The 16,813-nt window shown below is 59.7% G+C and overlaps 1 protein-coding gene across 1 annotated transcript; it reads left to right on the forward strand.

Annotated features, from left to right (window-relative positions):
• The first annotated feature begins 1,157 nt into the window (after positions 1-1,157).
• Positions 1,158-16,504, forward strand: SAPCD2 (suppressor APC domain containing 2). The gene is made up of 6 exons (XM_075905442.1): positions 1,158-1,787; positions 6,929-7,062; positions 12,681-12,827; positions 13,882-13,977; positions 14,697-14,816; positions 15,429-16,504. Exons 1-6 carry the CDS (start codon positions 1,259-1,261, stop codon positions 15,555-15,557), a joined length of 1,155 nt encoding a protein of 384 aa, XP_075761557.1. The 5' UTR covers positions 1,158-1,258; the 3' UTR covers positions 15,558-16,504.
• Positions 16,505-16,813: the final 309 nt, after the last annotated feature.

A 16,813-nucleotide genomic window follows, 5' to 3' on the forward strand; every position in this document is an offset into this window, starting at 1 on the left:
AACACATATGAAATTGACAAATCAAATGATAGAACAGATAGGGGTCCTTTGCTAGGCGCAGAACAGTCAAACACCCTGACTTGTTTGGGTAGGGTTGCTGCAGAAGCCAATAAGATGTTTAATCCTCAGACACCATGGCTGTGTCAAGGTTCTGGGACAATTTGAGTGAATTGTTTTTAAAAAGAGGGAGCACATAAGCACGGACAGACTGGGTGAGACCAAGGATCCATCTAGCCCAGTGTCCTCCTGTCCTGTGACCAGATAGCAAGTGTGAAAAATCAGGATGGGAGTTCAGGGTAATAGGCACCTATGTAATATAAGACAAAGCCTCAAACAGGGGGACTATAAAAGTGGGGCATCTGGGCACCCTACTGTCTTCCAACCGTGGCCAGTGCCAGGGCCCAGAAGGAATGAACAGAACAGGGGACCAAGTGACCCATCCCAACACGGGTGGGCGAGATTTTCAGCGACACGGTGAAACCCACAACCCCTTCCTCGCTGGAAGGAGACACTGTAGAAGAATCTGTCTGGCCATAGGCAGAAGGCTTCTGGCTTTGCCCCACTCGGAGTAAGACCCCCGCCCCGGATTAAGGGGCCCTCCCGCCCCCCATCTATTTGGCTTGGAATGCTGGCTCCCTGATCTCGAGTGCTGCTGTGTGCAGCCCAGGGTGTGCAAGCGGCAGGAGATGCAGGGATTGGGAAGTATCAGAGGGGGAGCCGTGTTAGTCTGAATCTGCAAAAGCAGCGAGGAGTCCTGTGGCACCTTATAGACTAACTGAAGTGTAGGAGCATCAGCTTTGGTGGGATGCAGGGATTGGGAAGATCCTCTCGGGGTTGCTCGCACAAGGCGGCCCCTGCACTCCCCCGGGTCTGAACGCGGGGGCGGGGTGAGCGCATTAACTGGGTAGAAAATGCCCCCCCCCCCCCGTCTCTCCCCATGGCGGATTGAAACCCAGGGCGGGGGGGGGCTCTCTCAGCGCCCCATTGTGGGGGCTCCCTGGGCTGGGTTTTAAATGACACCGAACTGCTAGGCTGGCCTGCCGCGCTGGAAAATCAAACCGGCCAGCTTCCTCCTCGGCCAATCAGCGTGCGGTGCTGCCCAGCGCCAGCCAATGAGAAAGGAGAATGCTAATGAAGTGACGTCAACCGAGAGGGGAGCCCCATTCAGGAAAAAGAGAGCCAGGAGGCGTTCCCCGTGGAACCCGGGGTAACAATTCCCGGCGCTCCCAGCCCGCGCGGCGCCGGCTCCCCAGGCCTGATGGCTCCGGAGCGCGGGGGGCGCTCGCTGCCCGCCGAGCCGCCCTGCAGCGCCGAGGGGCTGCCCCGAGCCTTCCTGCAGAGCCTGCGGACCCTCTTCGACATCCTGGACGACCGCCAGCGGGGCTACGTGCACCTGCGGGAGATCGAGTGCCGCTGGCAGGGGGCCGAGGCCCGGGAGCTGCCCCACGGCGTGCTGGAGGGGCTGCGGCAGGCGGCCCCGGCCAGCGGCTACCTCACCTTCGAGCGCTTCGTGCTGGGGCTCCGGGCCTCGCTGCTGAGCCCGGCGAACCGGAGTAAAGCGGCCCGGCCGGCCCCGCGGGCGTGCGACCCCCACGGCAAGGCGCGCCACAAGGGCGGGCCAGGCCGAGGGCCAGGGGAGCCCCGGCCGCTGGCGGAGAAGGGCAGGAGCGCGAGCGGGCTCGCCGGGAGTTCGTCCCGCAGCCTGGAGAAGATCCCGAGCCCGCCGGCAGCCCCCGCGCCCTGGGCCGAGGGGGAGCGCAGGGGAGAGAGCCAAGGCAGGAGCAGAGGTGAGAGCGGCAGGGCGGGATCAGCAACCGCGGCCCCGGGCGGGGGGCTAGAACCCAGGGCGGGCAGAGACCTCAGGAGCCATCGAGTCCAGCCCCTGCCCAAGGACCAACCCAACTCGATCAGCCCAGCCGGGACTGAAACACCCCTAGGGATGGAGATTCCACCCCTCCCTCGGGAACCCAGCCCAGCGCTTCCCCACCCGCCTAGGGAAAGAGTTTTTCACTGGCCCCTTCCGGGGCCCCTCAGCTCTGGGGCTAGAACCGCCTCCTCTGCAGCTCCTGCTGCCGGCCCCCCCAGCCCGCTTTCCGGTAATTCCCCTCCCCTTGGCTGCTGTGCTTGGACCCCCCCCCCCCCGCGCTGCGCCCTGCTCTGGGCTCTCGCCTGCTGCGCCCCCAGGGCTCCTCGCTGGGAGGCTGGTCCCTTTGAAGGGAGCGATGGGAGCAGTCTTCCCACTGGCAGCAAACACAGAAGCAGGTGGCAGGATTCGGGCCCCTGGCTTGTGCTGTGGGGCGGGGGATCTGCTCCAGGGAATCCACTGAGCTTGCCTCAGCCTGCCTGCCTCTCCTGCAGGAGGGGGCCCAAGGAAGCTCCGGCCTCCCCGCCTTGTCTCACTAGTGTCCTGGGACCACGCAGCCCAGGGACGCAGCGAGCAGAGCAAGGCCGGTTCAGGGCCCTTCCCAAGGGCCATTGAAGAGCACCTGCCGCCAGGCACCCGCTGCACGTCGGTTACTCTCCCCTCTGGCTGGAGCGTCCCAGTGCAGCCCCAAGGGGCTGCTGCCAGAGCCTGGCTGAGTGGATCCCTTGCCCGCACTGTGCTCCGGGGCTGTCAGACTCACGTGCTGCCCGGACCAAATCCAACACGTTAGTTGTGACTGTAAAACCCGCCAGGATCTAACTTCTCTCCCTGGCGTGACAGGGGCCGGCCCTGTGAGGGGAGTGAATTTGGGAGGTCGATGGGGGAGCAGGCAAGGTGAAGTGCTGAGGGGCATAGTGGAATCTAGCCGGGCTCCCCAGAATCCCAGAGGGGAGCGGTTCCAGTTTCTTGGGGAGTGCAGATCACTGGGTCAGTTCCCAGGCAGCCTCTCTGCTTTTCCTGAAGACTTGGGCTCAGGGTACTTCCCGCTGGGTGCCGGCGTCCTTGCAGCTGAAGCAGTGGAGCCTTTGGATGGTTTCGCATCCAAAAAAGGCTTCCCCTGGGGTGGGGAATTTTGCTGAATCTCAGCGGGTCCCACAGTCTCAACGTCTTGGTTGCTGCTGGACGGCTGTAGGGAGACAGGGTCCAAGGCCAGAGCGGGTCCGGGCCAACCCCTGCAGCTCTGGGTTCAAGCAGTGCAAACCTGTTCCTCCCACTGCTGTAAGACAACACAACATTCCCTCCTCATTAGGGATGTAAAAGTATAACCGTTTAAACGGTTAATCAATAGGCCTGGGCTTATCGTTTACTGATCATGGTTTTACGCAGGCTCCTGCCCTGCTCTTGGGAAGCCAGCTGCCACGCCATGCTGCTGGCTCTGTATCAGAGCTAACACTGTGGGGCTGCAGCAGCCAGCTCCCCGGGAGCGGGGTGACTGGTGGGAGCCAGTGTGCACCAGGAGCTGGCTTAAAAGCTGGCTTCTGGCATGCACCAGCTCCCTGTGAGCTGGCTGCCGCCCTGCGCTGCTGATGCATGTTACTGCTGAGATTTTCAGAGGTTACACAGTTACGCACTTACCCGCTTTTTTACATCCCTACTCCTTAGGGGCCTGATGCAAGGCATTGAAGTCAATGGACGTTTTCTATGGCCGTCACTGGGCTTTGAATCAGGTCCTGCAGCCTGAAGCATTTCCCTTGAGTCTTTTTATGCTTTCCCACTGCTGACCCAGGGAGCGCTCCCCGTGCCTGTTGTCACTGGTGGGTCACAATTTGAGAAGTGCCCGGTTATGACTTACAGGCCAGTCACTGTTATTGCTCCTGTGTCTAGCAACCCAGAAGTTCCTAAACTGGACTGGACTATCTGTCCCAGTGTCTTTTCCTCCAGGAGCCAGCCCCTGCTGCTTCCGAGGAGGAGAAGAGACCCTTCTGTAGGCAGTTAGGGGATACCTAACTGGAGGGGAAGTTTCCTGTATTATAGAAAAGAGGAAATCGAGGTTCAGATCAGCCACCAGTTCATTAGCGAGAGATGAGAACAGAGCAGGAGCGTAAGAGGAGAAAGTTTGTCCCAGTGCAACTTAGTTCTGCTCTGAATTCCACGTGGGCACAGCCTGGGCAAGGATGGGGCCCATTGACTGTTCTGGGGCCACGGATTGCTGTCAGTGGCTGCATTCGCCTGAGCCCTGGGCCACAGGCCAGCCCCAGGTTGTGAACTGCAGGGCAGATGCACCCAAAGGGCTTGCCCAGGGAGCGTGTGGCTGGGTGGGAGGCAGAACCCAGCTCTGCTGAGCGCTAGGCTAGTGCTTGGGCCCATAGTGCAGGCTTCATCCCTCCCGAGCTCAGAGCTCGCCTGGGATTTGCCCTTGCCGTGCTGCAGCTCCTGTCCGAGTACACAAATCCATGGGTCCAGACTTAATGCACCCAAGGGTACTGAGGGAGTTGGCAAATGTCATTGAGGAGCCTTTGGCCATTATCTTTGAAAAGTCGTGGAGATCGGGCGAAATCCCGGATGATTGGAAAAAGGCAAATGTAGTGCCCATCTTCAAAAAAGGGAAGAAGGATGATCCAGGGAACTATAGGCCGGTCAGTCTTACCTCGGTTCCTGGAAAAATCATGGAAGGGATCCTAAAGGAATCCATTTTGAGACACTTGAATGAGAGGAAAGTGATCAGGAATAGTCAGCATGGATTCACAAAGGGCAAGTCGTGCTTGACCAATCTGATTAGCTTCTATGATGAGGTAACTGGCTCAGTGGACATGGGAAAGTCAGTGGATGTTATATACCTTGACTTTAGCAAGGCTTTTGATACGGTCTCCCACAATATTCTTGCCAGCAAGTTAAGGGAATGCGGATTGGATAAATGGACGGTAAGATGGGTAGAAAGCTGGCTAGAAGGCCGGGCCCAGCGGGTAGTGATCAACGGTTCGATGTCAGGATGGCGGTCGGTTTCTAGTGGAGTGCCCCAAGGTTCGGTTCTAGGACCGGTTTTGTTCAATATCTTTATTAATGACCTGGATGAGGGGATAGATTGCACCCTCAGCAAGTTTGCAGATGACACTAAGCTAGGGGGAGAGGTAGATACGCTTAAGGGCAGAGATAGGGTCCAGAGTGACTTAGACAAATTGGAGGATTGGGCCACTAGAAATCTCATGAGATTCAACAAAGACAAGTGTAGAGTCCTGCACTTGGGACGGAAGAATCCCAAGCATAGTTACAGGCTGGGGACCAATCAGTTAAATAGTAGTTCTGCAGAAAAGGACCTGGGGGTTACAGTGGATGAGAAGCTAGATATGAGTCAACAGTGTGCCCTTGTAGCCAAGAAGGCTAATGGCATATTAGGTTGCATTAAGAGGAGCATTGCCAGCAGATCCAGAGATGTCATTATTCCCCTTTATTCGGCTTTGGTGAGGCCACATCTGGAGTACTGTGTCCAGTTCTGGGCCCCCCACTACAAAAAGGATGCGGACGCATTGGAGAGGGTCCAGCGGAGGGCAACCAAAATGATTAGGGGTCTGGAGCATATGACCTACGAGGAGAGGCTGAGGGACTTGGGTCTGTTTAGTCTGCAGAAGAGAAGAGTGAGGGGGGACTTGATAGCAGCCTTCAACTTCCTGAAGGGAGGTTCCAAAGAGGATGGAGAGAGGCTGTTCTCAGTAGTGACAGATGGCAGAACAAGGAGCAATGGGCTCAAGTTGTGGTGGGAGAGGTCCAGATTGGATATTAGGAAAAACTATTTTACTAGGAGGGTAGTGAAGCACTGGAATGGGTTACCTAGGGAAGTAGTGGAGTCTCCATCCCTAGAGGTGTTTAAGTCTCGGCTTGACAAAGCCCTGGCCGGGTTGATTTAGATGGGATTGGTCCTGCCTAGAGCGGAGGGCTGGACTTGACGACCTTCTGAGGTCTCTTCCAGTTCTGATTCTATGATAAGGGGATGGTTGGATGAAATAACATGATCTTGGTAACTAATTGACCATTCATTTCCAGTTGGAAATAGGTCAATGGAGGGATGATAGGAGTTGCTATAGGGAACTTTCTGGGTGTCTGGCTGGTGAGTCTTGCCCACATGCTCAGGGTTTAACTGATCGCCATATTTGGGGTCAGGAAGGAATTTTCCTCCAGGGTAGATTGGCAGAGGCCCTGGAGGTTTTTCGCCTTCCTCTGTAGCATTGGGCACAGATCACAGCTGAAGGACTCTCTGCATGTTGGGGCCTTCAAAGTATTGGAAGGCTTCAATATCTGAGACATAGGTGAGAGGATTATTCTAAGAGGGGTGGGTGAGATTCTGTGGCCTGCACTGTGCAGGGGGTCAGACTAGATGATCATAATGGTCCCTTCTGACCTTAAAGTCTATGAGTCTATGAGTCTATGAGCAGAGGCAGGAAAACGGAAACGGGACGGTTATATGGGTGGGTCTCGTTCTCACTTTATTGCACAAGCCAAACACAAACCCTCCGCGGAGAAAGAAGAAACTTCCCCCTTGGGCATTTATGGCACAACTGCCTGGTAGGGACAGTGTGAAACTACCCAGCAGCATCTGGGGCTGGGCACAAGGTACGGGGCTGCTGAGATTTTCAGGTCACACAGTTACACTTGCTGGTGGGCCCAGCCCTCCACTTTCACTGGCTCGAAACTCAGGGTCCTGCCCCTTCGGAGTAACGGGAGTGTCAGACACGTGCTGCATTGCAGCTCATGTGGGCGGAAGATCCTGATTCATGAGACCTCTGCAATGCCCAGGCCTGGCCAGGGGAGTGCCTACTGGAACGAGGCTGAAATCCCCATCTGCAGACTCATCTTGGCGCTCAGAATATATGGAGAAATCCTCCGACCCTGTGAGGCTGGGGGTCTGTTCCAGCCTGGTGCCCTCTGGGGCTGGGCATGCGTCCCAGCCTGGCGCTCAGACCCTTTGGGGCTGGGCGTGCGTCCTGGCCTGGCACCCTCTGATCCCCTTGTGCTGGGCGTATGTTCCTGCACGGTGCCCTCTTCAAAATATGTGTCCTTCCTCCCATGAAGGAGCTGACGGGAAGCCGCCAGGACAGTCCCACGACGAGGGTAGCTCCCCGGGGACGGCAGACGCTCGGCGGCAGGAGAGACGTCACAGTGAACACCGGAGACACACCATCACCAGCGGGGTGGACTATGGCATGGTAGGGGAGCAGCTCTGTCTTGGTCACCCAGCTGCAGTTATTCCTGCCCGTGGAAGCTGCAACCACTAGGGGCTCTGTTCTCTCACATGCAGTTTGCTGCCTGGTTTATGTAATTGAAATGACAGGTTCCCAGTCTCCCTCTCGGTCCACGCTGGGGTTTCATGCTTCCGTTCATCCTATGGGACTTGGGGTTTGTGGGGTACTGGGGAGAGATTCTTCTGAAATGTGTGTTGTGTCAGTCTCTTACCAGTCATCCCGTCTCGTAACATGCGCGAAAGGAAAGCCGGGGGTGGTAGGCAGCTTGTAAACACTCTGGCTGCGTCTAGACTGGCATGATTTTGCAGAAATACTTTTAACGGAAAAGTTTTTCCATTAAAAGTATTTCCACAAAAGAGCGTCTAGATTGGCACGGATGCGTTTGTGCAAAAAGTGCTTTTGTGCAAAAGCATCCATGCCCAGTATAGACGCGCTTTTGTGCAAGAAAGCGCCGATGGCCATTTTAGCCATTGGGATTTCTTGAGCAAAAAATTAAGGTGCCTGTCTACACTGGCCCTCTTGTGCAAGTAGACTTGAGGGCCAGTGTAGACAGGGAAGAACTATTTTGTGCAAGAAAGCCCCGATTGCCATTTTAGCCATCTGGGCTTTTTTGCACAAAATAGTTCTTCCCTGTCTACACTGGCCCTCAAGTCTACTTGCGCAATCGGGGCTTTCTTGCACAAAATCGCATCTAGACTGGCCACAGATGCTTTTGCGCAAAAGCATCCGTGCCAATCTAGATGCACTTTTGCGGAAATACTTTTAACGGAAAAACTTTTCCGTTAAAAGTATTTCTGCAAAATCATGCCAGCCTAACAGTGTGATGAGATACTCAAACGGGCGGGGTTGCAGGGGGGATATCAACAAAGTGTTTTCAGTAGCTGTGTAACCAGAGAATTTTTAGCAGCTACATGTTTACATGCAGGGGAGCAGGTGGGAGCCAGTGCTTGCAATAAGCCATCTCTCCCCAAGCACTGGCTCCCGCCTGCCCCCTCCCCCTGCTGCCTCTGATACAGAGGCAGCAATGGGCAGGGAAGGCGGTACGTGTGACCATAAAGATTAATCAGTGACCCCCGGCTTATCCGTTAACCTTGTAACCGGGTACACGCTGACATCTCTAGTTTCACGGCCGTGTCTCTGCAGAGTTAAGTGTGCCTTTGACATCTGAAGCCCCATGCTCTGCTGCAGTGTTTAGAGCAGAGATTAAAGTTCTGGTGTTTGTCGTTGCAAACGTACTAGAGAATTGAATTGCAGAGACGTATGTTGCCTGTTACAGGCTCCATTGAGCTCTGTGCTGATGCAGGGATCGGTCCGGGCTTTAAACTCCAGGGGCCGGATCTGCTAATGCATTAAGTCCCCTGTGCACCTTCCAGAGATGGCAGGTGGAGAATTCTTCCTCTGCCTTCTCCTGCCCCAATCATCACCTAACCCTTGGCTCAGGGGCAAACTGCAATCTGACAAGATCACTCATCATAGGTGAGGGGGTGTGGCCCTGCTGCCTTCTCCTGCTTCCCTGCTACCCTAGTCCCCTCGGGTCCCTGTGGCTGGGTCTCAGTGGAGACCGCTTAGACTGGCTCACCCTGCCTTTCCCAGCACTGCTCTGTCCATGGTACCTAAGCTAGCAGGCAGCAAGGTCCCTCTCCCTCCAGGGCTGGAGTGAGACTGTCTGCTGCAGTCTGCCAGGAGCCCTTCTTATATGGCCTAGCCGAGCCCTGATTGGCTGACTCTAGCTCACCTCCAATTGGCTCCTGGGTCAGCCCTCTCCCAAGGCTGTTTTAACCCTTTTTTTCCTGGTGCAGGGTGGCTACACTCCCTGGCAGGTCTGACTTGCTTCAGGGCCTCGGAGCCTGGCCCCATGGCCCCAGAGCAGGGTGGAGAATCGCCCGCTGGAGAGCTGTGGTGGGCAGTAGAAGGACCTGGTGCAGACAGATGGCAAAGTGCTCGTGCGAGTTTCCGCTCCCCCGTGCAGCTCGTGAGCCAAACTCCTGCCCTGGGTGGCTGGACTCAGTCGTGGAAACAGAAGCGCCTGCCTTGGCATGTGCAGTATTGTATCCCAAGCCCTGCTGCACCGCTTCTGTCCTCTCTCGGGCGCCAGTATCCCTCCCCCTCCCTGATCTGAGTGGCGCTGGCGGGGACACGGGCGGCCGTTGTGCAGCATCGATTGTCGGCACAGCTGCTTCCGGCCACATAACACGCTCTGATTCCCGCCTGGCCCTCCCCGGGGGCGTCGCACACGACTTGGGAGCTCAGTTGCTATGTGGCAGCAGGGCTGCAACTTAACCCGCTTTGCTCAGGGTGGGGAGCTGGAGCGGGGCTGCCGTGCAGTCCTTGCAGGGGACCAAGGGGGTCTCAGGAAAGCTGTGCCCAGCGGCGCTCTGCCTCCGTTCAGCCAGACCGGACCCTCCAGCTCGCTGCTTTGGAGACGGGCAGATCGGAAGGGGGTTAGTGGAGCGCCCGTACCAGCCAACCTTTGCTAACAGGCACAGCTGGAGAGTGAGGCAGCTGGGTCGGGGCCTGGCCTGGGACTCTGCAGATCGGGTTCGATTCCTGTCTGCAGGATTGCGGGCCAGGCCCTTCCCTGGGCCTCAGTTTCCCTCGCTGGAGCATGGTGACGATGGCACCGATTGCCTGCCTGGGGCGTTCTGTCTGTCTGGGTCCTCCCCACGCCACCAGTGCCGGAAAGGCTGAGCACCTCCCTCTGAACGGGTGACTTGTGGCAGCAGCTGGGAGGGGCCCTGTGACCCTGCCAATATTTTAGTTGCTAAATGAGGCATCCCCCCTTGCACCGTCTGCCTCTGCTCTCCGCTCTCCTGATCAGCATCACGCTTGTGGTCGAGCAGGATCTGAACACAGCTCTCCTGTGGCCTGGACTAGTGCTCTAACCATTAGCCCGGCCTGCCTTAGCAGCCCTGTCTGGTGCTTTGGCTTTTACCCGGATTAGCCTACAAACACACCAGCCCCTTCCCCGACGAGTGACTCCCGGGGTGGAAGGTGCTGCACAGCAGAGCCCTCGGAGCCCCTCGCCCGCTGCGCCGTGGTGCAGCCGTGCTGTGCCCATGGGCGAGTGGAGCGTGTGGGTCCCCCCGCCCCGCGTGTGCTGGCAGTGGCTGTGCCCCAGGACAGCGCGTCTCGGCTGGCTTGCTGTTCACTGAGCCCATTGATTGGCCTCGTCCCCTGTGGCTGCGCCGCGGCGGGGGCGCGCTCCGTCACTCGGGAGCAGGCCGGGTTGAGCGCTGCCCTGGCCCTGCCAGCCCCACTCGCATGGAAGGAGCCCTGCCCGCGCACTCCATGCCTCCCCCCCGCTCGCCGAGCAGAGAGGTCACCCCACCGGCGACCGGGGCGTTGTCCTGTCCCCCCGGCTCCATGGTAACGGGCAGGGCCGGGACCAGGGCAGGGCACGCGGTGCCAGGCTGCGGACACAGCTGGATGGGCGTCCTGGCGACATACAGCACCCTCTTCGTCCCGCTGAGCAGCAGCCTGGGCAGCTCCACGGCCCTGCGGTTCTTCCTGTGGGTACGTCCGGGGCTGTCCGTCCGTCTGTGCCCGGAAAGGGGGAGGGAGGAGACCCTGCCGCTTCGGAGGGCGTGGACAGCGAGGGGTTGCGGTGGCTGCGGGCGCCTGGCAGGCTGATAAACCCGTTTGTCCCTCTGCTAACGAAGGGACATGCTCGTGAGTGGCCTCTGGGGCTTTGGAGCCGAGTCCCTCGTGATCCGAGCTTGCTGGGCACCCGCAGCCCTTTTCAGGCCCGTCTGGGACGCGTGAGCGACCCTCAATGGGGTCTGAACTCGCCTTCGCCCCTCGGTGCTATTGAGATCCCTGGCTCCTGGCAGCCGTTCTGCTGGGCTTGGCAGCTCCAGGTTCGAAGGGTTGAATTGCAAGTGCCTCTTGTGTTTGCCGCAGCTGAGCCCTGAGAAGGGGGGGGGGGGGCTTTGAGCTGGGTCTGCCGGCAGGTGTAGCCGGGGGTAGGGGATTGCGTGTCTCAGCGTGCGAGGGATGTAGCCCTTTGCAAAGGGTTTTCCTGGAATGCTGCTAATTCTTGGGCTGGACTTGCTCACTTCCTGTGGTCATTTAAACACGCACTTGCATGTACATAAGAACATCCGAGCGGCCAGGCTGGGTCAGACCAAAGGTCCATCCAGTCCAGGGTCCTGTCTGCCCACAGCAGCCCATGTCAGGTGCCCTAGCGGGAGTGAGCAGAACAAGGAATCCTCAGGTGACCGATCCCCTGTCGCCTGTTCCCAGCTTCTGACAGAGGCTAGGGACACCCTTCCTGCCCATCCTGGCTAATAGCCATTGATAGACGTATCCTCCATGAATGTATCTAGCTCATCCTGGTCTTCACAGCATCCTCTGGCAAGGAGTTCCACAGGTTGACTGTGTGTTGTGCGAAGAAATACTGCCTTCTGCTACCTATTAATTTCATTTGGTGACCCCTAGTTCTTGTGTTATGGGAACAAGTAAATAATTTTTCTTTATTCCCTTTCTCCACCCTGGTCATGATTTCATAGACCTCTGTCATATCCCCCCTCAGCCTCCTCTTTTCTAAACTGAAAAGTCCTAGTCGCTTTCATCTCTCTTCGTATGGCATTTGTGTTGCATCTCTCTTGTTTGTATGAGGGCTGCTCTGGACGGCTATCGAGGCTCCTTCCCAGCACCTCCAAGTGCTTCACACTTATTATTTGCATTTGGCGAGTGCACATTGCTCCAGCTTGGCTCCAGCTCCCATTGTGTTAGGTGCTGTGCGTACATGTAGTGAGAGACAGTCATTGTCCCAAAGACCTGACCGTCTAAACAGAAAATAACAGCACTTCCCATCAGTAGAGCTCCAGGATCTTTAGGCAGGGAGATAAGTATCATTGCCCCATTTTACAAATGGGGAAACTGAGGCACAGGGAGGCAAAGGGATTTCCTAGGGTCGGAAGTCAGGTCAGTGACAGAACCAGGGACAGCCTCCCGCCCACACTTCTGAAGCCTTACGTTGCCCCCCAGGTGGTAGGTGCTCCCGCAATGAAAGCACCAAGTTCCGGTTGGCCAGGGAGAGCTGCGCTCAGTTTGGTTGATCAGGTCTCTTTGTACCCAGGCCCCTGTCTCTCGGCTCAGGGGCGTGCCCGTCTCCTGCAGACGCTGGGAAACAAGCGTCCCGTGTGCACCGTCGTTAGCCTCGAGGCGGGTGCCGCGTCTGCTCTGAAGTCGGAGGCCCCGGCAGGGTCTGCAGTCCTGCCTGCTGACGGTGGGCGGCGGAGAGCAGCGCCCTCCAAGCCCAGCGGGCAGAGCCCACCCCATGGAGACCGGCGCTTGCCGCAGCGGGGGTGGAATTTCACCCCCTCCTTGCTGCTTGGTGGCTCATCGTGTGGCTGCCGTGACCAGCGGGTTCCAGAGCAGCCTTCCCGTTGGGCTCCTCCAGCGCGTCCCACTCCAGGCGGCTTCCGTAGCCGGTGGGTAGAGGCCAGGATACGGCAGCCCTGGGCTCAGGGCCGGGGGCGGCGCCGTGGGGAAGCCGTTCGCAGGACGTCTGGAGGCGCGACTCCCATGCCGTAGGGTGGTCGAGGGGCACTAATGTCCCTGGGGCTTGTGTCTTGCAGCTGAAGCAAATGAAGGAGCTGGAGCAGGAGAAGGACTTCCTGCTGCAGGGGCTGGAGCTGGTGGAGCACGCCCGGGAATGGTACCACCAGCAAATCCAGGCCGTGCAGGAGCGCCAGAGCCGCCTGGGGAAGAACAAAACCACCCACGTGAGTGCAGGACTCGCACCAGGGACCCATGGGGCCTGGAGGGCCCTGCCGCGGGGCTGGGCAAAGGGCCGGTTGCACCCGCAGACTGGGGAGCCCCCCGGTTCTAACATCACTTCCCATAAAGAGCCCCTGGGCCAGGGGCCGAGCTGTCCAGCCGCCCGGGCGCTGTCTGGCTCCGCTCCGTTGCTGGCAGGGCTTGAAGGGGCGTGGCTACGTGCGGGATGTGCGGGAGCAGGGCAGCTGGCATCGGAGGGGGAGGGACGTTCAGCCGGTCACGTCTCCTGCTCCTTTCTTCCCTGTTCCGCAATGGAGCCGGGGAGCCGTCCAGCGCACCCCAGGGAGCCCTGCTTCGTCCCGCGAGGAGCTCACCCATGGGGCTTGCTCAGTTCACCCCTTGTGCCAGCAGGGGTCACTCCATTGCCTCGGCCACATGCCTGCTGCTTCCACCCAGGCAAAGCTTTTCCCCCAAGGCAGTCGGCTGCGCACTGGGTTATTTTCTTTGGAGAAGAGTCCAAAGCTCTTAGGCCCAGCTCTGCAAAGGGATTTAGGTGCCTAATTTCATTCATTACTGTGGGTGTTAGGAGCCTAAATACCTCTGAGGATCTGAGCTTTAATGATCATTAATCACCCAGATGGGAGCTAGTGAAGGGGAGCACGTGTGTGACATGCAGGAAGGATTCCTCCCTCCCCACCCGCTGGCTAGGCCGTGTGCTTATCCTGCCGCTCCTCCGACACATGCGGCATTGGCCGTGGCCTGAGGCCGCCTTCCGGAGCAAGGGCAGGGACGTGGCCAGGAGGGATGGTTTGTAAATCGAGACGAGAGGCCTTGGCCTGTGCCCGACCGGGCTCGCTGCACGTCCCACCACAGCCTAACCTTGGATCGGCCGGGGCATTTCCACCCGCCCGCCACCTTTCCAGCCAGGCGGCCCCTGGCAGACGAATCCCGTGGAGTTACGAGGAAGGCCAGAGAGCTCTTGGGCTCTCTCTGCTTGTGCCACGCAGCAGCATGGAGACCTGGAGCCTCTTTCTACCTTCTCTCCCTTGCTTCTTCCAGGACTTCTTCCCGGAGGGGAGCCAAAGCCACCTGGGCCGCCTCCTGCCCAAGCTGCAGGAGGTGAACCGCTGCCTGGCAGAGCTGCTGGGGGGGAAGGTGAGAGCGCAGTCCGGGTAGCAGCGGAGCCCCTGCTCCGGGGGCTCTCGTTTGGATCGCGCTCCAGTAGATCCACGGGAGCAGCATAGCAAGGGGGCCGCCAGACCAGACACAGAATCAATACAGCCCTGCAGGGATGTCTGGCCCCGCAGCTGAGAGCTGGGAGCAGGTATCCAGGACCTCCAGGGTTTAGAGCAGCAATTCCCCACCTGGTCTATGGGGTGCGGGGCCTGGGGGGAGGGAGGAGTGGTGCAGGAGCAGGCAGGGGATTGGGGCTCTGTGCATCCTTTGTCTGCAGGCACCACCGTCTGCTGCTCCCATTGGCTGCGATTCCCGGCCAATGGGAGCGGTGGGAGGCCAGTGCCTGTGCAGGAGCCGTTTCCTCCCTCCTGCCGGGCAGAGCCCATGGGCCCATTCCGGGCCCGGTGTGTCTGGATCGGCCCACAAGGCTTGGGGTAACCCCCCCCCCCCCCGGCTGTGGGTTAAGCAGTGGGCGTGCGGTGCCCTCTGCAGGCTGAGCTGAGTATTGACAGACCAGGCCCATGTGCATTTCCTGCTCAGCCAGTGTCCCGGGGGTAGGCGGGAGGAGGCAGGAGGAGGCCGGGCTGAGCCGGGGGATCTGTGCAGAGCTCAGCCCCGGCTGGGGAAGCGGAAAGCTAGGGTGGGGACAGGCTGGGGCAGGCCACCAAAGGGACATCTGAACTCCCTCTTCTTCCCAGCCTCCGAACGCCTCGTCGGCTCTGCCCCGGCAGATCCCCGCTGCTCCCACTGCGCCTCCAGCCCTGGCGGGGCAGCAAGCCATCACTATGCTGAAGGAGCAAAACCGGCTTCTCACCAAGGTGAGCGGAGGGGCCAGGGGCTTGGCACCAGGGCCCAAGGAGGCGGAGGGGAGCCAGGAGCCAGCCCCCCGTCAGGCAGAGCCGGAGGGAAGGGACCTTTAGGGGGTGGCGGGGCTGGCTGGGGGAGTGGGACCCAGGCCCAAGAGAAGAGCATGGATGAGAGGGGAACCCTGCCCAGCAGATACTCGGAGCCCCCCACCTGAGTGGTGTGGTCTTCCGGTCCCACCACATGGCACCTGGGGCCTGGATGGCTCAGGGGTTGACATTTCAGCTGGAGGCCCCTGGACTGTGCCTCGCTCGGGCAGGGCGGGGGGGCCCTGGTGCCAGCCGGCTGCTCTGCTTTCTGAAATGGGCTGGGCCAGCTGGGGAGGGGGCTCACATCCTGACCCTGAAGACAGGCTGAGGGAGGAGTGGAGACCAGCCACAAAGGGCAGCTGGGGGGACCCTGGCCCTGTTACTCAGATCCACCTCTTGCCAGCACAGAGTTTGCCCTGGCCCAATGGAGCTGCTGAGAGTGGAGATCCAGCCGGTGGCCGTGGTGTCTGGGCGAGGCAGGACCCTGGGAAGAGCTTGCTGCCCACCCTAACCCGGGCTCTGCTCCTCTCTCTGCAGGAGGTGACGGAGAAGAGCGAGCGGATCACCCAGCTGGAGCAGGAGAAATCCGCCCTCATCAAGCAGCTTTTTGAGGCTCGGGCCCGAAATAACCATGAAACGAGCCAGCTGGACTCCACCTTCATCTAGGCTCCCAGCTGCTCTCCCACGCCCCGGCCAGGGCTCTGGGGAAGGGACGGGCAGGGACCTGGCTGCAGAAACAGCCCCCAGCTGGCCTATCTCAGACACAAGACCTGAGCCCCCAAGGGCCCTGGGCTCACTGTGGGTTTCTAGGGGGCTGGGACTCCCTGCTCCTGGGAGGTGCCGCATCTCGTTTATGGTAGGGATGGAGGCGCTGGCAAAGCACCTGAACCCGTCCCTGTCTGGTACCAAAGCCAGCCCCAGGCCTTCCCGGCAGGGCTGCGACGCCCCCATCTGGGCGCTGGGTTGGGACCCACGGTGTCTCCGTGGCGAGGCTGCCTTGGCAACCGGCCCCGGCACCAGGCCCGTCTGCCCGACTCCAGGCCGGGAGCACCACACTCCAAAGGTTTTCTCCCCCTGCACGTGGGGGGCTGCTCCAGCCTCAGCCCTCGCCTGCCCGGGCCGGTGCCTGCTGCTGTGTGAAGGGGGCCGTGTCCCGTCGTTGAACACTCCTGCTGGCAGCGCAGGGGCGGAGAGCTTCCGTGCGCCCAGCTCGTCCCCCACCTGCCCGAGCCCGCTCTCCGGCACAGGGCTAGCTCGCGTCCGTGACGGGCCTGTCCCAGGATGCTACTTGCAGTAGCTGGTGCGGAGCCTCACGGCCCAGCAGCCCCTTTGTGGCGTGGGGAGGAGCAGGGCCATCGTCACTCATGTTTACATTCTACTGACCCAGGTCGGTTTCAGGGTTAACCCCCCTGTGCGCTGAACAGGGCAGTTCCCAGCACTGAGCCATGCTCCAGGCGGCCTGCAGCCCCGGCAGGGCTCCCTGTCTCGGTTCCACCGGTGACCGTGGGACAGGTTCCCTTGTGGCCCCTGTGGCCGGCCCGGGGGAGATGCAGGGTTCCGTTCTGCAGCCCAAGGAAGCAGCTAGCAGGCCTCCGGAGCCAGCCTCCCTCCCCCACCGAACCCCGGTTCAGACCAAGAATCCCTCCCAAGAAGCTCCGCCGGAGGGCAGGCTGCAGATGGACTGTTCCCCGCCCCACTCCCCTGCGTGGGGAAGAAACGCCTGTTTGCTGCCCTAAATGCTGCAGCCCCCCTCCCCGGGCGTGGCCCTTTCGCAGGGTGGGGGGTTCTGGATGCACAAGACACGAGTGGCAGGTGCTGCTCTGAGGCTCTGCCCCAAGTTTCTTTTCATGCTCCCGTGGCGAGGAGCGGCCCAGCATGGGGCCTCGAGCAGGCAGGGCGCTTGCTCCCCCGCGCCAGCCGCA

This window comes from Pelodiscus sinensis, chromosome 22 (assembly GCF_049634645.1).
Source record: "Pelodiscus sinensis isolate JC-2024 chromosome 22, ASM4963464v1, whole genome shotgun sequence".
Taxonomy (NCBI): Eukaryota; Metazoa; Chordata; order Testudines; family Trionychidae; genus Pelodiscus; species Pelodiscus sinensis.